This window comes from Macaca mulatta, chromosome 4 (assembly GCF_049350105.2).
Source record: "Macaca mulatta isolate MMU2019108-1 chromosome 4, T2T-MMU8v2.0, whole genome shotgun sequence".
In the NCBI taxonomy this organism is placed as follows: Eukaryota; Metazoa; Chordata; class Mammalia; order Primates; family Cercopithecidae; genus Macaca; species Macaca mulatta.
In genome coordinates, this window is record NC_133409.1 from 144134698 (window position 1) to 144161693 (window position 26996).

At 37.2% G+C, this 26996-nt stretch overlaps 1 protein-coding gene and 1 long non-coding RNA gene across 6 annotated transcripts in view; one reads left to right on the forward strand and one right to left on the reverse strand.

Annotated features, from left to right (window-relative positions):
* The window catches only part of LOC144340387 (uncharacterized), a 39807-nt gene extending 14758 nt beyond the window's left edge, over nt 1–25049 (forward strand). The window contains exon 2 of the long non-coding RNA XR_013416453.1: nt 23610–25049. This is a non-coding gene — a long non-coding RNA (uncharacterized LOC144340387). The remainder of the gene's footprint in view (nt 1–23609) is intronic.
* Nucleotides 1–26996, reverse strand: part of ZFAND3 (zinc finger AN1-type containing 3) — a 335788-nt gene that overhangs the window by 65144 nt on the left and 243648 nt on the right. For 4 of the 5 annotated variants that reach the window (XM_015136278.3, XM_015136277.3, XM_078000054.1 and 1 more), the window contains exons 3-4: nt 26570–26752; nt 5812–5877 (exon numbers count right to left, since the gene is read on the reverse strand). In XM_015136278.3, coding sequence (XP_014991764.1) covers nt 5812–5877; nt 26570–26752 — 249 coding nt within the window. The remainder of the gene's footprint in view (nt 1–5811; nt 5878–26569; nt 26753–26996) is intronic. The other variant, XM_015136279.3, reaches the window with a different exon arrangement.

Sequence of the window (26996 nt, forward strand, 5' to 3'; positions counted from 1 at the left end):
ATGTACTGGCTGAAATGTTTCAATGAATATTGACTCTACCAGCAGATAGAACACACAAGTGTAGGTCTTTCTAATATTTACGAGGCCACTTCTGATTTAACACCAACACTCTTTAGCTTCTGAATCAATTCTAAAAATCTCATATAAACTTTTCGGTAACCTAACAACAAGGAAACATTTCCCTTTAACTGGCTTCTGAGCACCGATGTGAAAGTGTTCAGCACATCAGTCTTCTCTTAACTTCCAGATGAAAGGGGTTTTCTTCTCATCTTTGCAAGAAGAAACAATATCATAAACAGGCCATACAAAAGAAGTGAGTCAGGGCTGGGTGCGGTGGCTCATGCCTGTCATCCTGCCATCAGGAGGCCGAGGCAGGTGGATCACTTGAGGTCAGGAGTTCAAGACCAGCCTGGCCAACACGGTGAAACTCTGTCTCTACTAAAAATACAAGTGTGGTGGCAGATGTCTGTAAAACCAGCTACTTGGCAGGGCGGGGTGAGGAAGGAGAATAACTTGAACCCGGGAGAGGGAGATTGCAGTGTGCCAAGATCGCACCACTGCACCAGCCTGGGTGACAGAGAGAGATTCTGTCTCAAAAAAAAAAAAAAAAGTGAGTCAAGTAAAGGGGAAAACTGTTCTCTTTTTTGGGGGGGAAAAAAAACAATGAACAATACAAAGCTATTCTAGTTCATGTCACTGTTTATCACACTGAAAGGAAAACAGGTAACCCAAAATAGGGAGGGAGGGATATAAAGTAAAATTGAATTAACATGCTTCTTATAGGGTGGAAAGATGACAGTTTCTGGAAAAACTGCCTTGATATTTAACAGGACTGTTCTTAGTCCCATCTGCTTTAACCTCAACAGTTCTACAGCTCCCCTATGGCCTCACAAATAGTTATTTTATTTGCTGCTCTACTAATTATAATCACATTTTAAACATACACACAGCATGTTTTAACCATCCTTTTTCAAGTCTATCAGAGAGAATATTATCTACATGTGCTGGATGTTTCTCCCAATGTTTTCTTGTAGTAGGTTTCATAGTTTGAGGTTTCAGATTTAAGTCTTTAATCCCCTTTGATTTTATTTTTGTATGTGGAGAGAGACAGGGGTCTAGTTTCATACTTCTGCACATGAATGTCCAGTTTTCCCAGCACCATTTATTGGAGAGAGTTTCTTTTCTCCAGTGTACGTTCTCGGCAACTTTGTCAAAAATGAGTTCACTGTGGATTTGTTTCTGGGTTCTCTATTCCATTCCATTGGTCTACGTATCTTTTTATGCCAGTTTGAGGGTGTCTTGGTTAGTATAGCTCTGCAGTATAAATTGAAGTCACGTAATGTGATTCCTCCTATTTTGTTCTTTTTGCTTATGATAGCTTTGGCTATTCTGGGTCTTTTGTTGTTCCACATAAATGTTAGGATTTTTTTCTATTTCTGTGAAGAATGTCACTGGTATTTGGATAGGGATTGCATTGAATCTGTGCCCACTTTAAACATAAAAACATAATGTCATGAAGATAGCCAGCTAAATATCCAAACACCTTCCAAATAAAATTATCTAAAGGAGATGACTATAACTCCGGTTACAGTATTTTATTAGCTGAAGGTATAACTTGATGGTTAGAAATGAAGGACAAAAGGGAAACTTCTGGTAGTTTGTTGCCAAGGAAAGTGATCTCTTTCCTTCACAAAATACTTGTTCTTGACAGGAATGTTGCGAGAATTAACAAGAGAACATGTGGAAAAATTCTGAGCTCTCTGAAGAAATGTAAACTCTGTCTAGTAATCTTAAGGTGTGATGTGCTTTAACTCACACATTCTAACCAAAAGCAACCTAGGACTTGGCAGTACTTTTCAACTCTTCATTGACTGTGGAGATCCTAGAACTCCACAAAGATGGTAGGGGTAGGGTGGAGTGGACAACCACACACCCTTCATCTATCTAATTGTTCTCTGTTTAAATACCAAAATGATCATGGTGTTGCTTCTTTTAAAAAAAAAAAAAATCTAAAGATTACAGAGTTTAACTGGTAATAATTCTGTCTGGCTAAAAGCCATCATATAAAGAAAAGTCTTTCCCATCTATCTCACAAAGACAAACTGATCTTTCATTTGCTACTATAGCTACTTTTTGCAATCTGCATCATAGACTCACAGTGATGACAAAACAATTTCTTAAAAAGAGTTGCCTCTCTCCTTTTGATAGCTGTAGACCAACCATGCTACACTGCTGCCCACCTCTAAAATATGACAATACCCTTTACCTGATCAAAACTGTAATTGCTTGAAATACAAATCGTGACTGATTAATCAACCACTGAGGTCTTCACTTACTAAACCACATAATAATGGGTCTAATGCTAATTCTTAGAGCTAATTTTCAAAGTACTAAGAAGAAAATGATCTGTTTACTGAAGAAGTCACTAACCTTTTTCAACTGCATAGTCCTATCTAATTGGCCATGTACCTTTAATATGTATATATTTGTGGGTGTATTTGCTGTTTATAAACTGTTTATAAACCGCAGACTGAGAGAGGTTGCTCATGCCTGTAATCCCAGCACTGTGGGAGGTCAAGGCGAGAGGACTGCCTGAGCTCAGGAGTTCGAGATCAGTCTGGGCAACATAATAAGACCTTGTCTCTATTAAAAAATAAAAATAAATAAATAAAAGTAAATGTATGAACACATACACATATAATAAAGTGAATTTGCAAAACATAAATTAAGGCTGAGATAAAGAGCTTTTGCTATTGTCTCCACACACCTCAGACAGTACATTGTGTGCCCTTTGTCAGAGACAGCAGACTTAAAGAATCACCTTAGTCTAATATCAGTATCCGTTTTCTAACAAACATCATTTATGAAGCTCAAGGCTGCTTTAGGTCCAAACTTGTATGGATAGACTGGCTGGGAGGAGGTAGGTAAGATCTCACTTAAGGTGTCACTCTGTGTCTCCGAAGAAATGACACCACTGTAAAGTAATTATTTACTACCATCTATGCCTGAAGGCCCATGTGGTTTCTGTCTGGGAGACCCCCTTATAATAGAAGCACTGTACAGCACATGTCATAGACATGAATCCTAACTTGAAGAACCTAGACATAAAGGCTACAAGGAACATTCCAGCAAAATAACAGTAATAATTGGTGGTTCAGAAGAAAAATGATTGAAATCCCCACCACGGGCAACCTGTTGACTGCAGGACACAGAGAAAGATGGAGACAAAGACAGTCAACCTGTGGTTCTCAAAATAAATTCTTTAATTTACCTCTCAAAATCAGGAAGCTCTGTCCTTTAGAATCAGGGCCAATATTTAAGGCTGAGGCAGTCTGGCTAGCCTAAGAGGGCACAGAACAGTCTTCAGACGGCTTAACTTGACGACCTTTAATGTCCATTGCTGAGAAATCTCAACTTTCCTTCAGGCTTTTTAGGAGATGACCTGGACATTGCATTAATTTCCTTCCAAGTCAGAAATTCTCAATCTTTTTCTAGTTAAGAGAGGTATGTATTCACCTAAATGAAGGCCTACAAAGGTATGACTGAGAGCTCAATGCCTATCATTTCACTAATGGAGATCTAAATATTACCACCTTCAATTGCCAGTATAATACCGACACGTAACAAAGAACATGATCAATATAAAATCAGGTCATAAAACTGAGTACAGCAAAGAATGCCAGTACTTCTACTTTACTCTTTCTTCTGCCTAAGATACCCATTGATGTGTTTATCAACACCATCTAAAGGGTGGCTCACTATAAAGACATAATCTTCATTAAGACAATGGAAACTACCAGTAATTGAAGGTCTACTATGTGAGCATACTCTTTTTTTCTTACACCAAACCTGGGAGATTTATCATCCCATTTTACAGATGAAGAACAAAATTTTGAGATGTTGACTTATTTACTTAAAATCACAACTTGTAAGTGGCTAAGCTTAGATCTGAAACCAGATGTGATTTTAGAACTCACATTTTCAAACTACTTGACTGTATGCTATACTTCCAAATATATGTTTTGTTTTTTCCATATTTCATTCAACAGTCTGCTTTTCCACAATCTGGTTAGGAGAAGAAACAATTACAAAATATGAAAAGCAATAGCATGATATAGCGGAAAACAATGCAGGCTTTAGTGTCTTAAAGATCCGTGTCCAAGTCTTGGCTCCATCACTTACTAGCAATATTACCTCAGAAAATATACTTAAGTTTATGAGTGCCCACATTTTTTTTCATCTGTAAAAGAGGAATTATAATAACTATCTTGCAGAACTGTTCTGAAGATTAAATCACCGTGTATATAAAATATAGAGAATAGTACCTGGCAATGTAGTAAGCATATAAGAAATATCATTATTAGTTTTAGATACACAAAATAGTATGGGATCAGAGAGGAGGAAACAGATCTACCTAGGAGACAGACACAAGTAAATGATATTCATCAGAGTTTCCTGCTAGTTTCAGCATCTGAGTATATGAGTCTCCTTCCCAAACCTCTCAGGATGACCACTGTGTTCAAGGTTCAACTCCTTGACTGCTACTTGAACACAGTGGTAGTGCTTAACAGTAAAACCTTCTCTGAGGGCCAAGATTAGAAGGAAAGACAAAGACTAAAGTACTGTGCATTTGAAGTGCTGGACCTCAAATCAAAGGACTCTGAATGTTTTCAAGCTTCTGGCTGGAGTGGGCAGGTAGTTGGCTCTCTGACTTCCCACAGGCTAAAATCAGGATGGTCTATCTCACTTCAGTCACAGCTCTTTTCTACCTCAGGAAAAACGATAAATCTACTCTACCTAGTGGAGCTTGGGAACTGAGCACAGGAGGGATAAGAGCATGCCAAGACTATCTTATACCCCCTACCCTACCTCAAAGCTGGTCATTTGGAAGAGAAGAGTACAATTGAGTTCCTTAGAGTTCAGTGCCTGGATGTTACTTTGAAACTATGCAAACATGGGCCTGACTGAGGCCTAGCATCAAACTATGAGCATTTAAAGGAGCTGAGGTTTCAGTGTTAAGCTTGTACATGGAAATAGTTTGTGCTATTTCTGCTGGGTTTTTTAAGTTACAAGGATTTTTTAAGTTATGAAAAATACTCTGACTGTGACCTTTAGGAAAACAATACAATTATTTTGACTCTTCCAAATATAATCCTTGAGATATTTTAAATAGCAGACAGCATTATTAGAAAAGGTAAATATCGCTTAAAATAAATTAAGCTATAGGCGAAGGGAACAATGGGCATTCTGACTGCTCTTTAGAGTGACACAAGATTCATGACTTTATGTTTAATAAAAATGCCACAGATGCACAAAGATGTTTTTGGGACTCTGCATCTAAAAAGAGAAATCTCAGTATATCCATGGCTTTAAATCAAATGACAGAAAACAATTTTCCAAAAATACTAGGATACTACAATAGTCAATTTAAAACACTGATTTTCTACATTAAAACTATTAAAATTTCAGTCTTGGCCCTCAGATTAGCTACATGCTACAAACTGGGCAATGATGTGCATTTCTGTTATGTCTTAATAACATTCTTCAGATATTAGAAATTATGTATATATTGATGTCCACCTTCTTGGATCTAGCTGCCAGCATTTACTCAGTCAGTCTGACTCCCCAAAAACATCATTCTGACCCTGACCTCTGCTGACACTCCACTGTCAATACTAAGCACATAATATATCACCTCACAACTGATGGAAGAAATCAGAGACCCTGACAAGCACACCAAGTTAGAACCAGTTGCTAACTTCTGTGAAGAATTCAAATAAGGATGAATTCACATAAGAATGACGTACATACCTGTACCACAGGATCTTTTTGTTGGTGTGATTAATGAGACATGAGCTGTGTCTGTGCATGGCCCACCTAGAAACAGAAAGGCAGGTGCATCAGTCAGGACACATCCTTTACATGTCCATATAGTTGCTTTCCTGAGTAAAGAGAAACTTAAAAAGGAAAAGATCAACCTGCAAATACAATGACGAGAAGTAGTAGGAAAGACGGTGGTGGTGGTGGGTTAATTCTAAGGACCTAATTTTAGTTCAGCAGTTTAGTCTATAGAGATGCATAGTCTTTCTACATTATAACATGCTTTTCATAAAAACAAAAAACCCCAAAAAAACAGCCAAGTCTCACATAACGTTAACAAGTTAAAGAATAAAAATTTAATTAGAATTCAGATCTAGGTGAGAGGAAATTACCCACAAGTTTGGAAAGATGCATTCCTCCACAGAACGATGAGCAGGAGTTCTCTCTCTTAGGTTGGTATCTCAGCAGTCACTCTACCTTGGAATTTACAGAAAAACTAGCCTTACATAGTAAGAAAGGGAGGGCCTTAAGAAACAATAAACTGCTTGTCAAAAGAAATAAGAATCATTTTCACATAGAAGAAAGCATTGCTGACCAAGGAAGAACATCTAGTTTCATTATAAGAAATATGATAACAAGAGGCCCTTTATGCAATCTTGGTGGGCCCAGAGATCTGATGCATAAGCATAATTCAAGAGTATGCAAGAGATACAGTTGTTGGGTGAGTGAAGGCTTGAAAATCAATAATTTCATTCTGCAAAATCAAGACTTTCAACACATTTTGAGGTTGATACTGATACACACCCCAACACTTTCCACTGACATGCCCTGGGATGGGCAGTGGTGATCATAAAGGAATAGAACACATAGGCAACTGTTACACATTTATTTTAAAAAGGGTCCCCAGGTGACTGTGACTAGCAGAAGGAAAACATGGTTACTTGGCAGAGTTGTGTATCTCCTACAACAAGAATTCATGTAAGTTACTCACTGAAAAGGAGGGAAAGATGAAGGAGCTCTGAGACCTGTTCCTAGAGTGCACAGTGCCGAGATTCATGGGTTTAAGGACTTGGAGAGCCCACCTAAGAAGTTCACTCTTAGCTTACTCTTTACTATAACAAGGCCACAATAGCAACAACCCTTAGTTAGTGTAAGACACAGAAGGGAAATTTTGAAAGAGGAAAAACCAAGTAAGTGCATTGTTGACTTCAAAGAACACTTAGCAAATACCTACTACGTGTCACCACACAGGTTAGTCCCACAGTCAGGGAGATCATAATCTTTCTTAAAACAAACAAACAAACAAAAACCCAAAAAACCTCTGTACATAAAGAACAATACATGACAGCAATAAATAGCTAGACGGAAAGTGGCCAAGTGTCAAAGAACAAGAAACAGGTAATAAATGCTATATGTAATGAGGAAGGAGAACATTCATCATTGGCTTGTATTACTTGGAAATACAAGAATTTGAAAATAAGGCAAGAATAAATTGCAGTTTCGAAAGTCAGACCAGAGAGCAGAGTATTTCAACAGAACATTTTTCTACAAATGTCACATTCACCAGAAAAAGTGTCATGAATTAAAATTCCAGAGGTTCAAAAGGTAAACTGTGACATGAAAACAGGCAACATGAAGAGACAATGAGAGACATGCAAAGCTAACACAGCCTCAACATCCTCAAAAACCCTCCTGGGATTGGTTTCTGTAGCTCCATAAAATGCTGTAACTTCTGCTTCCATGTAAGGCTTCTTTGTTTTTGTTAATTGAAGCCTTCTTATTTCTTGAAAAGTATAGGCTTTTTAGAAGACTGAGTTTAAGTCTGACAACTACTCTCTACTTGCTGAGTAATCTTGGATAAATAATCCTCAGTTTCTTTAACAAAACAAACAAAAAAATGGAAATAGTAAAATTGCCAATAAGTGACTTTTGATGAACCATCTGTACAGCAAGGTATCATAAACCATAAAACTTTATATTATATATCATCACTTTCTCTTCCACTTGATTTTATGTTCCCAAGGATCAAGAATCACACTGTTATCTACTGTTGGGTCACTGCTATGTAGACAGTGAATGCTTAATAATGTTCATCAAGCGACTACTGCAAACTATTTAATCAGAAGAGTAACAGTTTATATATGTGTGTGCGTGTGTATATGTATACAGATACACACACACATATAATACCAAGTTCTGTCATACGTGTGCAGAACATGCAAGTTTGTCACACAGGTATACACGTGCCACGGTGGTTTGCTGCACCCATCAACCCGTCATCTACATTAGGTATTTCTCCTAATGCTATCCCTCCCCTAGACCCCCACCCTCCAACAGGCCCTGGTGTGTGACGTTCCCCTCCCTGTGTCCATGTGTTTTCATTGTTCAACTCCCATTTATGAGTGAGAAAATGCGGTGTTTGTTTTTTTTTCAAGGAAATTTTAAAATTAGAGTGTAACATTTGAGAGAATGCAATATTAGAATGATGTGTATAGAACTTAAATGTACATCCTGAGGTATTTTAACACATACATACTGTGTAACGGCCATAGATCAAAATATTAGAACATTCCCAACATCCAGAAAGTCCTGGGGATCATTTTTAAAAATATAAGTTCCCAAACCCTGACTCTGGAAATTTTGATGTAGTAGATTGGGGTGGACATAGGAGGAAGTTACTGTACTTTTCTAAACTAGCTGAGCACAATGTAAATATTAACAGTCCAGTCAGTTCTAATTTCTGATTACCCCTAACTCAGTATCTGGCCAAGATCACTGAGTTCCCATAACACCATGAGCTGCACAGTGCATAAGGGTCAGTAACAGCTTAACTAACAAAATACTTTTTTTAAAAGGACATAAAATAACTCATCCAGTAGAATTATATAAGAAAGGAGAAATGTCAAATCAAAAACCCTAAAGAAATCTGGCTGAGACTCATGAATTAACACCTGTATTTACAAATGTTCTAGAAGATTATCATATAAGAGAATCTTTACCTTGCCTTTAGCTTGAGAGTTTATTCTTTTAAAAATTTCTAGTGAATAAATTTCTGTAGGTTTCTGCAAATAACTTTAAGGCTGCCTAGCATATCTCAACATGCATCATCATGAAGGTGTTCTCCAGAGAGCTTGTTAAACTAACAACCCAATCCAATGTATTCACTATATTACAGTAAAGTACAAATGGAACCATAGTTGAACCAAGACAAACTGACAGCAAGAGTACCTGGCAGTAATAATATATCCCAGCTTTGATAATTGGGCAATGTTATAAACAGAGAACTTAGAGTTAAATTTGGTCTGGCAAACTACAACCTATGAAACACCAAAACCAAGAACAGGAACATATCAGCACCACACATATATTCTACACTAATTGCACTGTCATCCACACAATTACAGTTAGTTCCAAATCAACTCTGTTAAAATCAATGCAGGAAATTAAGGGCCACTCACAGAAAATGTTTTCAGGTTTCTGCCCACAACAATAAAAATATAACATGGGTAACATTTGGTTACAGCAAACAAAATAGTTTTGAGAGTTGACAGTGAGGGTCAAAGTTCCTTTTCTGGACTTTCTAATGCCTGAGAGTGTGGCTGGCGTAAGTCCCCATAAATCACTGTAAACTTGACTCCCACTTTTTACCTTTCTTCTTCTTTCCAAATAACAGGGTAGACAGAGGTAGTAACTAAAGAATCAGATGAGAAAGCCTCTTCATGATTGTGTGTTCTATAGATGAATGTAGTGTGTATGTGTATGTGTTGACTAGGACTGAGGTTGGGACAATAAATGTATTTCTAAGCACAGAACAATTCAAACCATTATCTTCTAGCCTGTATCAGTGGCAATTGAGTTTGGGTTTATTAATGTCTAAAAAAATTACAAAGTGCCTTGCTTAATACGACAGGTTCTTGGGATTCTGAGCCAGATGATATCAAGATTAACCAACCTGAAATAACTTTTAGCCAATCATCATGAATGCTTTTTGCTTTCTTTTACTAAAGCAAATTAAATAACTGAATTTTTTCAAGTTTCTTCATTATCTGGAGATATTTATTAACAGACTAACATTTTGCATTTCATATTACATTCAGAGGACTTTTTCCTTAAAAAACATCAAGTTTCAACAATTTAATGTTTGGAGTTTGCGAGTGAATAAAGCCTCTGGTAACTGTGGTTTGTGACTAGAGAAGAGTGAATATTCTACCTCTTCTTCTAGGGATGTTTCTATTCTTGTATTAAAGGTGTCATATATAATGCAGCACTGCGGATCACATTTACAATTCCACATGAAAGCCATGAAACTATATTCTTCAGCTGTATTCCCAACAAGTAGAAATTGTTACAGCATTTGCAATATGGTAGTAGATTTTCCCAGGGAAACAGTATTATTGACTGCAGCCCTATAAAGTTGAAGACATGGGTCAAATCTGCATACTCACTTCACTGTAACCTACAAAAACAGGAGTAGATGAAGATACCCCATTAACTATCAACACACACATTTCAAAATGAAGTACCAGAATTATTGTATTTTTCCAGTCTCCTATAGAGTTACTGAGTATGTCAAAAAACTCAGGTCTACCTACTCATGTAGTGGTCAATCCCATCGGCTAGTTGAAGACTACAACTCGAGGAGGAAGTCGAGAATGGTGGTTTGGAGGATAGCTGCATTTAGCTTTTCATGCACTCAAACTTCAAACTCCACAGCTGAGTAAATACAGAAAAATAACATTTCTTCTTAACCTTGAAATGGAGATCAACAATCTACTCTGAAAAATTTTGTTAAACCAGCTGTGATGACTGGTTATTTTTGGCTTCTGGTTTCACTAGCCCTCACTGGCTGCAGTTAAATCATGTGCTAAAAATCTTCAACACAGATAATAGCACATCAATTAGAAAAAATAAGACTATCAAGGAGTTGGTCAGCTAAAAATTGCCAGAAGTGCAATAATCAAATATTCTACTATCAGTCCTTTCACAGTAACTGCAAAACATTAATACACAAAAATAGCCATTCCTTTTGTAGATTTGTAACACTTCAATTTTCTTAATTAACATGACATTTACATAAAAGTATCTAATTATTTTAAAGGCACTGTGGGCTAATTAAAAATGCACCATCCTTTTTTAACCAGCTTGTCAATTCCACTCTATCATAATCTGTACACTGTTTTCCTTTGCAGCATCTCACTTTTCCAAGCTCACAGTTCTAAAGGTAATTTTGGACAACAAATTAAAGAGCTGCAATTCTCTCCTCTCTGTAGAGATTCAGAATGTCTTTTCTTTTCCTCCTAAGCCTCCCTGGGCAGAGAGAGATTCCGGATATCTTATTAAGAATTTCTTGAAGAGGCTTCTTAAAAAAATAAAAAAGGACAAAATAAACCTCAACAAATCTATGCAATGGAGATAGTGAAATAAACTACACTGTTTCCTGATATGTCCATGTTTAGAATGTAAAATTATCTTCAAAAAATTCAAATAATATATATTTCTTGAGCAGTAAAATATTCCTTCTTTAGCCTTCAATATAAACACAGAGATTTAAAATAGCAAAGAACTGACAGTATTTAATGAGTATCCAGTACATAGTAGAATGCACAAGAAAAGTCATCTCTTCAGAAAACCCTAATCTCCAACCTCACCCTAAACCTGGAATTCCTGAATTGTTTTAATCAGAAAGGACACACCTATCTGTCAATATAATTGAGTTTGAAAAGCACCATTGATTAAAAACAAGGATACATAAAGATATAGTGAATTGTAATCCAAGTTTACAGAAATTCTTCAACACAGATAATAGCCCTCTTATTTCTCCAAACGAAACTTCCAAATTAAACCATTTACAAAGCTTTTTACAGAATCTAAGTGTTAATCTCCCAGTTAGAAGTTCTAATCCTAACTCAGTACATGATCTTTCACACTATTTAGATCCAAATTAGTAATTTCTGAGAAGGGAATTTTCAAAGTGGGTCAGAAGTTGCAATTGGTAGCTTATCTATTTTGTTAATAAGGGCTTCTTTCTCAACAAAATCTTATTACCACTCCACCTTAACTCTCCTAAACAATTACAGGCATACCTCGGAGATACTATGGGTTTGGTTCCAGACCACCGCAATAAAGTAAATACAGCAATAAAGTTCGAGTTGCACAAATTTTTTGGCTTCTCAATGCATATATATGTTATTAGTTTATACTATGTTATAGACTCTATTAAGTGTGCAACAGCATGATGTCTAAAAATGTACATACCTTAATTTAAAAAAAACTCTACTTCTAAAAAAAAATGCTAATGATCATCTGAGTCTTCAGGGATTCATACTCTTCTTGCTAGTGAAGGATCTTTCTTCAATGTTGATGGCTGCTAACTGATCAGGTGGTGGTAGCTGCTGAAAAATGGGGTGGCTGCAGCAATTTCTTAAAAAAAGAAAACGAGGCCAGGCACAGTGGCTCACATCTGTAATCCCAGCACTTTGGGAGGCCGAGGGAGGTAGATCACAAGGTCAAGAGATTGAGGACCATCCTGGCTAACACGGTGAAACCCCATCTCTACTAAAAATACAAAAAATTAGCTGGGTGTGGTGGCACGCACCTGTAGTCTCAGCTACTTGGGAGGCTGAGGCAGGAGAATGGCGTGAACCTGGGAGGTGGAGGTTGCAGTGAGTCGAGATTGTGCCACTACACTACAGGCTGGGCGACAGAGCGAGACTCTGTCTCAAAAAACAAAACAAAACAAACAAAAAAACAACTCTCCCACATCAACTGACTCTTCCTTTTACAAAAGATTTCTCTGTAGTAATGCTGTTTCACAGCATTTTACCCACAGGACTTCTTTCAAAATTGAAGTCAATCCTCTCAAACTCTGCTCTTGTTTTATCAACTAAGTTTATGTAATATTCTAGATCCTTTGTTGCCATTTCAATAATGTTCACAGCATCTTCACCAGGAGTAGATTCCATCTCAAGAAACCACTTTCCTTTGCTCAATCATATGAAGCAGCTCCTCGTCCATTAAAGTTTTATAATGAGATTGCAACAATTCAGTCACCTCATCAGGCTCCACTTTTAATTCTACTCCTCTTGTGATTTCCACCACATCTGCAATTATTTTCTCTGCCCAAGTCTTGAACCCCTCAAAATCATCCATGAGGGTTAGAATCAACTTCTTCCCAACTTCTGTTAATGTTGATATTTTGACCTTTTCCCATGAATCACAAATGGTCTTTATGGCATCTAGAATGGTGAGTCCTTTCCAGATGATCTTCCATTTACTTTGGCAGATCCATGAGAGGAATCAGTATCTATGGCAGCTATAGCCTTGTAAAATGTACTTCTTAGATAATTATGACTTAAAAGTCAAAATGACTCCTTAATCCATGGGCTACAGAATCAATGCTGTGTTACCAGGCATGGAAACATAAATTTCCTTGTACCTCTCCATCAGAGCTCTTGGGTGACAAGGTGTATTGTCAATGAGCAGTAGTATTTTGAAAGGAGCATTTTTTTTTATCAGCAGTAGGTCTACACAGTAGGCTTAAAATATTCAGTGAATGATGCTATAAACAGATGTGCAGTCATCCAGGCTTTGTTGTTCCATTACAAAACACAGGCAGAGTGGATGCAGCAAAATTCTTAATGGACCTAGGATTTTCAGAAGGGTAAATAAGCACTGGCTTCCACTTAAAGTCACTAGCTACATTAGCTCCTAAAAGAGGGTCATACTGTCCTTTGAAGCCAGGGACTGACTTTTCCTCCTGTAAGTCCTGGATGGCATCTTCTTCCAATAGAAGGTTATTTCGGCTATTTTGAAAATCTGCTGTTCAGTGTAGTCACTTTCATCAGCGATATTAGCTAGGTATTTTTGGTAACTTGCTACAGCTTTCTACATCAGCAACTGCTGCTTCACCTTGCACTTTTATGGAGACGGCTTCTTTTCTTAGCCTCATGAACCAATCTCTGCTAACTCCAAGCTTTTCTTCTGTAACTTCTTTACCAGCATAGCAGTCCTCAACTTTTCTGTCTTGAGAACTTTTAACACTTAAAAATTACTGAGGACACTAAAAAACTTTTGTTTATGTGGCTTATATCATTGATATTTATCCCATATTAAATTACAACTTGACAAAAATTATGTTTTCATTTAAAATTAAAATAATTACACTTCAACATAAAAACTTTTTCTTTTATGAAAAATAACTGCAACTTAAAAAATAGTGAGAGTGGCCTGGCTTAAAGGAAGATACTTGGATTTTCATGTCTATATCTGTATTTAATCTGTTTATATGAATACGAAGAAAGCCCACTACTACATAAATATGTAGTTGGAAAAGGAAAGATCTCATGGATGCCCTGAGAGGGACCTGGGGACCTCTATAGGTCTCTGGACCACATTTGAGAACCACTGGTACAGAACCAGTGAATCTAAAGGTTAATATAAGATCCAATTTCCCCATACTCCTTACATGCCAACTGACTTATTTCTAGTCTTGCAGAAATCAACTGATGTACTAAGTGTAAATAACAGTAAAAGGGTTTCCCAGTCTCAACAAAATGTGAATATTTAAGTAAATAAAGGCAAGGGATAGTGGAATAAACTAGTCAAAAATTCAAACCAAGACATTCCATTTCTGCTATGTATATAAGAAGAGTAAAAACATGTTTCATGGAACTCTCAAAGGATTCTGGGTCAGCAGTTACATATGTTCAATTTAAATTTTTCAGATGTAATCTCTCACTTAGAATCCTATACCTTTCCATATGTTAAGATGCTGACAAACGCTTACCACCAATACTTCAAAATGTGATAAAGCCCAACAGCAATTAACAGTGACATTCTAAGACATCATCACCCTCTTGGGGATAAAAATAGAATAATCCCCATTTTGTTAGAGGTCAAAATACCACCTGGCTAATAAAATCATTACTAATTTTAGACATTGTTTTGTTTTTCTCTTGTGACAAAGCATATTTAATATGAACACAAAATCAGGGGCTGTCACCTCTCCAATTTAGGCTTCACTTCTGACTATTTACAGGCTTAACTAAGGCCCAACTCCAATTTCTACATTTGCATCATTTGCATTTTACCATCAACACAACCATGATTCTCATAACATTAATGGAGACACCACTCAGCACTGGAAGAGATTTTTTTTCTTTGTTTTTTCAAACACAGTTCAGCTAGCAAGAGTATTCTCATAAATCTCAGCCTGCAGCAGCTACTGAAAGAAGGCTGCAATGCTTTCTTTAGAAAGGGAAATGACTGGTGCATGTTCTTCCTAAGAGGCTTTAGGAAAAAAAAAAAAAAAAAGACATCTATTCAGGCCACAGGTACTGTTCCATGGACTTGTAAAAACAACTTGGAACACAGGTGCCCTTCTCCTCTGCCTCTCTGCTGAGCCTCTCCCATAGTTAGCTGTACCACAGCTGGAACATGATGAGTGACACTAAATGGAAATTACCTTAGTCCAACCGTCTTGCTTTACAGACAGAAGTGAACACTGTCAGGTCTCAATAATAGGATCTCTCTTTGCAACTAATAGTTGAAAATGTCACAATTTCAGTTGCGTAGTGAAGGGGTTATACTGATATTTTAGAATTTTAAAAACTCCTCACTAAGGTGGCATCCTATTGTTTTTATTAAATCTATAATCATCTTTTTGATGGATCAAAAAGTGAGATGGTTTATAAAGTAACAGAGGCCATGAATACAAAATGTACAGTTACATAGTCATTTTTTGGCATTGGCAGCTCTGAATTTTCAGAAAGAAGTTCACAAGCACAATTAAAATATATTTATGTAAGCTTAAAATGGCTGCTTCAACACATTCACATAAATGTCATTATTTTTTTTTCCAGCCAAACATTTTTGTCATAAATAAAGCTTAGATTTAATTTAAAATCAGCACAGTGTCACATACTACTTGTAACTAGACAAAATAAAAATATGACAAGTGCAAGAGCTAAAGCTGTGTGAAGTGTGGTTGTTTACCATGACCTTTACTTTCACAGAGAAGGACAGAGCATTTAATTTAATAAGAACATTTAAAGAAATTCATATTGGGTGCAGGGGGGCCAGTGATGATGTTGCTTCAAAACCTAGTTTGAGTATCAGTAATTGTATAATCTCACATGTGACTGAGGTAATCTTTTGGGAAACTAACCTTTTAGATTTGCAGATTTCTTAAGGGACCTTTGAAAATAAGTATTAAAAGCTTGCTAGTATTCTGTCTTGCAAAGGGGAATCTTGAAGAGGGAAATTTAGGTGATAAATACCAACAAGCAAAAATGGTTATTTTACAACAGGCAAGTGTCTATTTGTACAGAAGAAAGAGACAGACAGAGAGAGAGAGAGAGAGAGAGAGAGAGAAACAGAAAAGACTCCCATTATTCCAAAAGTCTGAGATGAATTGTTACCACCACAAAGCATCCAAATTTTCAAAATTTGGTAGGGATACTGCCTTTTTTGAGTTGCTTTGTCTTGCGGTTATTGTATGGCACAGAAAATTATAAAAGAATATAAAATTATAAAAGAATATTCAAAAATCAGGCACAGGCAATGAGAGGCCCCTTCTTTAATGTATCAAAACACATAAACTAGGTTTCTAAAAGTAAGAAAAATTAAAAACAAAACTTTTCCTAAATATTTAAATCAGTAACCATTTATTGAGTACTATGCTAGCAGTGTGCTAGGTGTTCTGAGACAGAGCAAAGTAGCATAAAATAAAGACTGCTAATTTGGTGCTTAGTCTAAACTTGTGCGGGGATGACATTGTCTTATCAAAAACATAGAAGAAGATTTGAATAAATGAAGACAAACTATATTCCTTTATGAGAAGACCCAAAAGTGTATCAAAATGTCAATTATTCTTAAATAAATCTATATATTCAATATAATCCAAATCAGAAGATACTGATACATACTATAAAGCTATATTTCAGTTTCAGAAATATACAGGTTGACCAATAAAACAAAATAAAGAGCCTAGGAACAGGTGTATGTTTATGTAATAGTATTAGCATTTTAAACCAGGACTACTCAATGAATGGTTTTTGCATAACTGGTTATCCACTTGGAAAAAAAATAATAAAGGTAAATCTCTATGCCTTAAATACAAAATAAATCCCAGATGGGCTCAAGAGCTAACGATAGAAAAAGATAAACTATGAAAGTATTTAAACACATATAGAAAAATATTTTTATAACTATGATTCAGACAGCCTTCTAAGAAAGACAGAAAGCTAGAAGACAAAAGACCAACAGATTTAAATTAAAATTTAAAAAATTTTCATGAATACAAGGCACCTAAATGAAAATTAAAAGCCAAGTAACATACCAAAAGAAACTGGCAATATATGTAACAAATACTCATCCAGAATTTGTTACATATTTAAAAAAATAAAGAATTCGTACAAATCGGTAAGAAAAAAATAGCTAATAAAAAATAAATAAGCAAAGAACAACACTGATAGGCCAATCACTGGAGACTTATCAATTGCTAACAAACATATAAAACAATGCTCAATCTCACCACCAGGAGATGTCTGGAAAACACAAGTTAAAATGAGCTATTCTTTTGCCCAACTTACCAAAATAAATAAATAAAAAGGAACAAACAAACAAAGATAACAATCCACCTAATGTTGGTAATGCTGTGGTAAACAATCACTCTCAAACATCATTCTTAGGAATAGAAAGTCATACAGTCATTTTGGAGGTTAATATTGCCATGCAAATCGAAATTTTAAATATACATATTCTCTGACTTGTTAGTTCCTCTTCTATGTATTTATCATGGTAAAATAACATATGCACCATTAGCCATGTACAAAAATGTTTACTTGACATGGCTTATAATAGTGAAATATTAAAAACAGCCTCCAGAGGAGAGAGTAGAGAAAAGGATGATAAGGGCAATATGGAATATTATGCAGAAGTAAGGCAGATCTCCATGCGTAGACTTGGAAAGATCTCTGAAATATGTTAAGTTAAAAAGCAAGTTAGAAAACAATATATATAGTATGCTCTCATTTATATAAAAATAAAATCTTTTTTTTTTTTTTTTTTTTTTTGAGACGGTTTCATTCTTGTTGCCCAGGCTGGAGTGGAGTGGCATGATCTCAGCTCACTGCAACCTTCACCTGCCGGGTTCAAGTGATTCTCCTGCCTCAGCCTCCCGAGTAGCTGGAATTATAGGCACCTGCCACCACAGCAGGCTAATTTTTGTATTTTTAGTAGAGGCGGGGTTTCACCATGTTGACCAGGTTAGTCTTGAACTCCTGACCTGGTGACCCGCCCGCCTCAGCCTCCCAAAGTGCTAGGATTACAGGCGCAAGCCACCGCGCCCGGCCAAAATAAAATATTGTATGTAAACATGTACACAGCTGCATAGAAAAAATACAACCCAAAATGAAAAAACAGTGGTTATTCCTGTAAAAAGTAGGAATTGGGTGGTGGTGATTGATGGTGGTGACGTTAGAATATTTTCATATTCTAGTCTATCTAAACCTGTGTCTTTGTAATTCAAAAACTGAGAATGTAGTCATGCTTTACTTGCATACTTAAAAATAGGACTAAAAGTTATGAAAAAGAAAAGCAAGCCAGAAAATGAGTAACTTAAAAATCATGGTTTTGCTTTAATCTGGTTCGTATTTTGACTACAAATGGAAGGTCAGATGACACTACCAGTACTTAAACAAGTTCCTACCCAACTGACATTATGGAACAGAAAGAATTTCTATAAGAAAACACTTCTGAACTGCTCAAGTCCTGTATTTTGACAGAGATTAACTTAATGATCTCACACAATGATTTTTGATAAATTATGGCTCTTCAAAACAGCATATAACTGTACATTATCATACTGTACTGCAAAGTATCAATCTTTTCAGAACACAGCCCTAATGAAAGCAGCATGCTTTGCAGAACCAGTTTCAGGATAAATAAATAAATGCACTGGGAAAAAAAACACCGTTAAATTAAAATCAAAAGAGACATTTAAAGTTTGGGCATTCTTCATTATGGGAAAGAATCTTCCACTTTGAGACTATTATATATCAGAAAAACTCCATCTGTTGTATAATTATCTCTGATAAACGGCCTGATGCTTTGAGCTTCATTAGAGAAAAGGGAAGAGAAAGACACACACAGAGAGAACTGTAAATAAATCTCCCCACCATATTTCACTTAAAACCAGCCCAGCAGGAAGTCATAAAATATTTTTTAATAGGCAATATTTTCTAAATGCTTTACTAGAAGAAACCAGCCTGTTTTACCCAATATCTGGCCTCCTGAAGTAGGCATAGTCTAAAAAAGGGAACACTGGTTTCATTTAGAGATTATTAGAAATTTAATTGGTAAAAACAAACAAATCAGAAGTTTAGCCGCTTGGTGGCAGTGATACTAAATTTCCAGGGAACAGATTAAGGCTTGTCAGACAGAAATGAAGATATGTAGCCAATGACACCCAATGGATGTTCAAAGACCCGGGGCAGTCTAGCAAGGACATCTGTTAAAAGGCACTACCATTTTTTAAAAATCCCTGAGGGAGCTACGATATCACCAGAAACCAGTTTCCAAGGAAACGATGGAAATCTCTGTTCAACCAAATTAATTTAACCAGAGGTGGAGTATGTTCTCAAATTTCTATTTTGGGAATCAGTGTCACATTAAAGGAAAATCCAGTCAGCACCTGGAAATGAAGCTTTAGTCATTAAAAATCCTCACTAACATGCCAGTTAATATGGTTCTCACTTTTTCTGTATATTTTATTTTGCTACAACAAAAGTGTGTCTCGGGTGGATGCAGTAGAGAAGAGTAGGAAAAAAACCAGAGTCCCGTATTATAGATGCAAAAGGCCCAGAGCTGAGTTGTGGCCCTGTCTTGGGACTTCAGGAGGGTCACTATCTAAACCTCCCCTTTTCATCTACAGAATAGGAAGGAGAATATTTGCCTTACCTATGCTGCACACTGTCAAGATGATCCTAGGAACATGTGTATCAAAGTACTCCGTAAAACAGGGGTTTACAAACTTTTTCTGTAATAGGCCATTGAGTCTCCACAGCAACTAGCCAATTTTGCTATTGTAGCACAGAAGCAGCCACAGACAATACATTAACAAATGAGTGGGGTTGTGTTCCAATCAAACTTTACCTATAAACACTGAATTTGGAATTTCATGTAATTTCCACATTTCACAAAATATTATTTGATTTTTTTCAGTTGTTTAAAAGTGTAAAAATCATTCTCAGCTTGTGGGCAGCATAAAAACAGGTGACAGGCTGGATTTGGCCTGTTGGCTATAGTTTGTCAACCCCTGTTGTAAACTATAGTTTTCATGTAACAGCTGGTTGCTATTTAATTCTTAGTATGTGCCTCCACAGAGCTCAGAAGACTGCTTTGTATGAGACAGGTACTCTCCAACTGCTAGTTTAGAATATCGGACTGTTTGAAAACAAGTCCATTTCTTGCCATTAGTCTTCCCTAGCAACAGGTATCAGTTCTCTTCCTCTCCTGCCTAGAAAGAAATAGATCAGCCATGACCCCTCCAACACCTCCATTTCCATCCATTATACTAGTGGGATTGGGAAGAAAAATCCAAAAACTCAGGTAGACATGTACATTAGAAGGTTCCCAAACAGGTCATAAATAGGGATGCTCAAGCCTTTAAAAGCGTAACAACAGAAAAGCTGACTTGTATAAAGAGATGAGGGCATTTCCTCATCTTGTGAGAAGTCATCTGTCTGTACTTAAGAACAACAAAACAACAACTGATTCCAGTGTTCTAACTACAACCTGGCACTATCCTTTCTCTCTGCAAAAGTTAGGTCAAAAAACATAACTACAAACCACACTTATTCTCCCTTAGAAAAAAAACTGGAAACTGGAAGAACAGTAAATAGGCAGTGGCAAAAGCAGAAAGAAATGTTTTCTTCTTTTTAAGAGTTTGTCCAACACACCTTCCACTGTATAGCCTAATTTGCATGTAATGTCCTTTAACCATAAATCATGATAGAGAATGGCAGCTATGGTGTGGTGGCAGAGAGTCAGGCCCTTGGAGCCAGAATGCTCTGTGATCTTGGGCAAGATAATCATCCTGTGCCTCCATCTTCACACCTGTGAAATAGATACAATAGGAGTACCTGCCTTACAGGGTAATTATGAAGATGAAGTCGGTTAATACAGTTGATCCTTGAACAAGACCAATTTGAACTGTGTGGGTCCACTTAGACACACATTTTTTTTCAACCAAATACAGATGGAAAATACAGTATTGCCCACATATATGGAGGGCCAACTTTTCATGTAAGTGGGTTCCACAGGGCTGACTGTGAGACTTGAGTATGCGCCGAATCCCCTGTGTATAATGAGGGATGACTGTGCATATAAAGTACTTGGAACAGTGCCTGGTACTAAGTATACTTGTTGTGAGCTGTTATATTATAGCATTTAAATGCTGTAACAAGTCCTTTAGTCACTATTTGAATTTTGTTTACATTATTTTTGGAAAAGGCTTCCAATGGCTAAGCTCCATGCACTCTTCTGCAGACACACACAGTTTGGGACAGGGAGACATATGTTTATGTTCAGATAGAGAAATATCACTTAGAGCTTTTGGATATCTGCTTTATTTATCTGCAGGGAAGTGTATTAAGAAATTCTTTTGGGTAAAAATTAGTCCTGTTTCTAAGTTTTACATACTTCCGTCAATAGTTATTGCTCTATCTGCAGTCTTTTCAAAAGAAAATGTATCCAGACTCTCACTACTTTCTGTTGATATGTTCATAGTTCAAGTTCATGTTGATAGTAAGAAGGTGAAAATAGATTTAAGCAATATCCATTTTCTTGTATATTAGGGGGAAAAAAAACCCTTTCACAAGCCCCCAACAAAATGTAGCACTTCTAGCTCTATGCAATAACAATGGATCCATAACTACTCAATAGTTTACAAATTTCATGGTACTTGGATCTAGCATCCCAAATCCATTTTCCAACAACTGCTACATGTTACTTCTCCACATCTCTTTAGGGGAAGCTAAGAAGAAATCCACAGATGAAATTCTGGTCCCTTGAGGATACTAAAATATCAACATAGGCAATCTCCTGCTGCCTCTTCCACCATCCTTTGCCACCTTGGCAGATCACAGCTAAAAAAATTTGCAAGACGTAGATGGATCAGGCTGTCTAGTGTCTCACCTGGGTCTTCACTGCTACTAGGCAATCACTTTAACTCCCACTGATTTTTAAAGCATCCACCCTGACAGCTCTTAACAAACCCAGGGTACTTTTCTTACCCCATATTCTCAACCCCCAAATCTGGCACACATCTCCTCACACTAGCACAGCTGCTTTCAACCTAGGTGAGGGAGCAAAGCTGACCTGAAAAAGCTTTGCAAATGACATGCCTGTTAACCACTACTTGCTAATTCCTCCCTTCCACCCCAAAATTCCTATGCACTTGTTTGGGAGAATAAACCAGACTCCCAGGGACAGACATGTAGTCAAAAAGGTGACCTCCTTGTGCATTAAGACTAATCTTATTCATTTCTATACTCAGCACTTAACTTAGTGTCTAACATACAGCAGGCACTCAGCAAAGATTGCTAAATGAATATACAAACCACTGAAACCGTTTATTAAATAGTTTATTTAGGTAATCCATCTTATGATCACTAAATCCAAGTGCCTCTTTGTCAGTTTACAGCCTCAGTAGCATTTTCATAATATTGTGACAATATCTTATAGTGACTGAAAACATAGGCTCTGGATCCAAATTCGTGTGTTACAGCATGGGCTTCACTGCCTTGCAATAGCTCTATAACTTTGGGGAGAAAGTTAATGAACCTCTCTAAGCTTTAGTGTCCTCATCTATAAAAACAAGTATAATAAAAGCACCTACCCTAATAGGCTGTATTGAAAATTAAATGTTACCACATCTAAAGAATTTTGAAGACTGTCTAGAATATAGCAAATGTTTCATAAATATGAGCTAATATTATTATTATCTAAACTGAAATCTGTTCCTTGGCTTTTGTGACCTTGCCCACTATCATTCTCCTCCTGACTTCTTCAGTTGCCTCCTCTATCCTTTTTGCTCCTTAAGTGCAGAAATTTCACTCACAGGTCTATTCTCACTGCTTTTCTTCTTCTTTTTTTTTTTTTTTTTTTTTTTGAGACAGAGTCTCACTCTGTCGCCAGGCTGGACTGCAGTGGCGTGATCTCGGCTCACTGCAACTTCACCTCCTAGGTTCAAGCAATTTCCCTGTCTCAGCCTCCCGAGTAGCTGGGACTACAGGCGCATGCCACCATGTTCTGTTAATTTTTGTATTTTTTGTAGAGATAGGGTTTCACCATGTTGGCCAGGATGGTCTTGATCTCTTGACCTTGTGATCCGCCTGCCTCAGCCTCCCAAAATGCTGGGATTACAGGCATGAGCCACCGTGCCCAGCCCTCCCTGCTTTTCTTTACTCTCACCCTTAGCAAACTCATTTAACACCTATGGCTTAAACTATCATCTCCATGTGGATAAAGCCAATCTTGACTTCTCTCCTCTGAGCTCCAACTCAACCTGCCCAGCTGCATATAATACAAACTTAAGTCATCACCATATCTCCAATTGGCAAATCTCATTTCCCTAGATCTGTAGAAACTTGAGGAATTAGGAAAGAGATTAGCTTCAGAGAGTATAAGTCTAAGAGAAACATACAATGGTTCAAAGCAATGATGTCACCAAAAAGAGAGAAAGGAAATGAAGCTAGTAGAACTAGACATCCTTAATCAGGCTGAAGGTATTCATATTTAGAAAAAAAAAAACCATAGCAGTCTACAGTGGCCGAAACTGGCTAGTAACTTTTGCTTATGATGTGGATTTCCACATATCTTAATGACAGGAAGAGAAAGCATCCCTCTTGCCCACACAAATACTACTCTCTGTGACAGTTGTGTTTCACATTGTGAATTAACTGATTAAAAGTATGAACTCTGAAGCCAAATGCCTAAATTTTTGAATCCTGGTTCTGGTATCTACTAGTTTGTGACCACAGTCAAATTATTTAATCTTTTTGTGTCTAATTCCTCATCTATGGAATGAGTATAATGACAGTATCTACCTCATTGGGTTATCACGAGAAACAATGAGAAAATATGCATGTAGAATAATGGCTCATATATAAAGTGCTCAATAAATAGTAGCTGCTGTTATCTCAGCCTCACATGCATTTTGGCGGCTTGAATTGGTTTGTGATGGCCTGATCCTGGTATGCACGAATCCAATCCAGTTTCCATCAGATGAGATCCTGACCAACCTTTTCCTTAGACCAGGGGTTCTTAACCCAAGGGCCATAATAAGCTGTAGAGAAATTCTATGCAAAATTGGGTATAAATGGATGGTGTATATTTTTCTAAGACAAGGGGCCATAGCTGTCATCAGCTCCTCAATGAGTACATGACCTTGAACAGATTTTTGAAAACAAAACAAAATCTACTGCCTTAGCATGACCACTACCATTTTCCCCATTTTTTTTTCTCCTCTTACATGATTTCTACACCTGCTTTGGCCTCTATTCAATAATTTATAACATTTTAAAAATTCTCTCCTTGCAATGTTATTCCTGTTTAATCCTTTCCACTTTCAATACAACCAAGGTTACTTCTCCAAAGGACTGTAATAATATCACTTCCTCTGCTCAAAAATATGGCTACTGTCTCAAGTCCAAATAGCTTAGCTGGACATTTAAGCCTCTATGTCTTGGCCACGACTTACCCTTCTAGCCTTGTCCTTCATTCTCTTCCATAAATGGCACTAAGACAGTCATTTGCCATTGAGAAACTTCATGCAGCTTTCCCTCCACAGCTCATTCTACTCTGTCTAGTGTGTCTCTTCACCACCTTCTATCCATCTTTACCACTTCCTCAGTAAGTCAATGTCCTTCAACAGTTGCTGTCTTTAATATATAAGGACCAACATGGGTGCATGCAAACATGTATCAGGGTTTGTCAAACTCAGCATTACTGGTATTGTGAGATGAATGATTTTTTGTTGCAGAGGACTGTCCTATATCATGTAGGACATTTAGCAGCATCCCTGGCCTCCAGACACTATCAAATGTTCTGGGGCTGTGGGGTGGGAGATCACTCCTGGTTGATAACCACCGATAAACTATAACAAATATATTCAATTTCCCCTTCAAATTCTTTGAGGACAAGGACTATGACCTTGCTTATTTTATATTCTCAATATTACCAAATACAGTAGTTTATGATAGATTTAGATATTTGTTTTCTGCTAACCTTTCCAAAGTTAGTATACAGAACACACAACATTCTAACCTACTGTGTTTCTAGATATTCATGAAACTTGAAATACTAAATTTCAACTTAGCTTTTATTTATTTATTTTTTTTTTTAGAGAGAAAAAAAAAAAAAGACCAGGTCTCACAAAGCTGCAGTGTAATGGTGAGACCATAGTCAGTCCACTGTAACCCTGAACTCTTGGGCTCAAGAGATCCTCCTGCCTCAGCTTCCTAAGCAGCTGGGACCATAACACACACCACCACACCTGGCTAATTTTTTTTGGGGGGGGTAGAGAAAAGAGTCTCACCATGTTGTCTAGGCTGGTCTCAAACTCCTGGCCTCAAGCAATCCTCCTGCCTTGGCCAAGCAGAGCTTTTAAAAGGCAAAAATTGCTATGTCATAATATCCCTATAATTTTCAACAAATACTATCAGTTATAGTTGTGCCCTAAAAGAGATGTATGTTTCATGTACCACCAAGGATGGGGGATGGAGGGAAAGAGATGTTATGTTATGACATTATAAAAATTAAGTAGACAATGGGCTGGGCAAGGTGGCTCACGCCTGTAATCCCAGCACTTTGGGAGACCGAGGCAGGTAGATCATTTGAGGTCAGGAGTTCGAGACCAGCTTGGCCAACATGGCGATATCCTGTCTCTACTAAAAATATAAAAATTAGCCAGGCATGGTGGCAGGCACCTGTAATCCAAGCTACTCAGGAGGCTGAGGCAGGAGAATCACTTGAACCCAGGAGCTAGAGTTGCCGTCAGTTGAGATGACACCACTGCACTCCAGCCTGGGCAACAGAGTGAGTATCTCAAGGGAAAAAAAAAAAAAAATTAAGTAGACAGTGAACTTCTATATCACCTACAAAATAGCATTCCAACACTGAAGACTTACAGAAGAGTAATACCATCTCCTTCTTCCTTTAAATATCCTATGTCCTATGAAGTATAGTGTTTTCTCAGTTAAATGCTTAGAAACAGTCAAGGTCCAGTTAGTGACAAGAGGTAAAGTTTCAATCTAAGGCTCCTAAATTAGGGTTTTAGGGTTAGAATCCCTTACTGGTCCCTTGCTGCACATTAGAAATCCTCTGCGGAGTTAAAAATAACAGATCCCTGGGTCTCCCTCCAGATGAATTAAATGAGAATGAGGGAATGATGCTAAAGATTAAAATTGTTTTAAAAACCTCCAGTGGATTCTAATGTGCAGACATAGGTGAGAGCCACTGCTCTCTAGACTGGTTCAAAACTTCATGTACTTTGACAGTATAAAAGGCTATTTCTTCAGGAATGGCTGAAACTTACTCTCTAACTTGCTGAGCTTGGGTCTTGTATGTGAACACTTATCTTGAATTAAAAGAAGTGCTGTTTTTTCTGGGGTTAGGCATTACCAAGATGCTCATCTAAGGTTCTTAGGCTGCCCTCTCTACCACCCCTAAGAAGCCAGGCACTTACACTCCTCTTTACTCGGTGAAGTTACATTCAGTTCTGTCGGAAGCGGCTGCTGGCTGGGACTAAGAGTTGGCGTGGTTATCGAGGTATTGTTGTTGTCACTGGTGGTCTCTTCGGAAAACAAATCTGATTGGCTGTTACTTGTACTTGGAGCGGAATCATCGTCTGGTTGTTTCTTTTGAAAATCTGAAGAAAAATAGAAAATGAGCTTAATTAAGGAGTTCACAGTCTCTGAGGATTAGAAAACAATGGAAGTTGGTACAAAAATTAAATGCAACAACAGCAATAATAAAGACTGATCTGGGTGATTAAAAAACCATGGGAGTAAAACACTGGTCAAAAACGTTTAAGATTAGTGGAAGGTGACTACAGTTAAAAGTTTTCCAAGGTCCCTTATTATTTAGAAGAATGCAAACATACTGATTTTAAC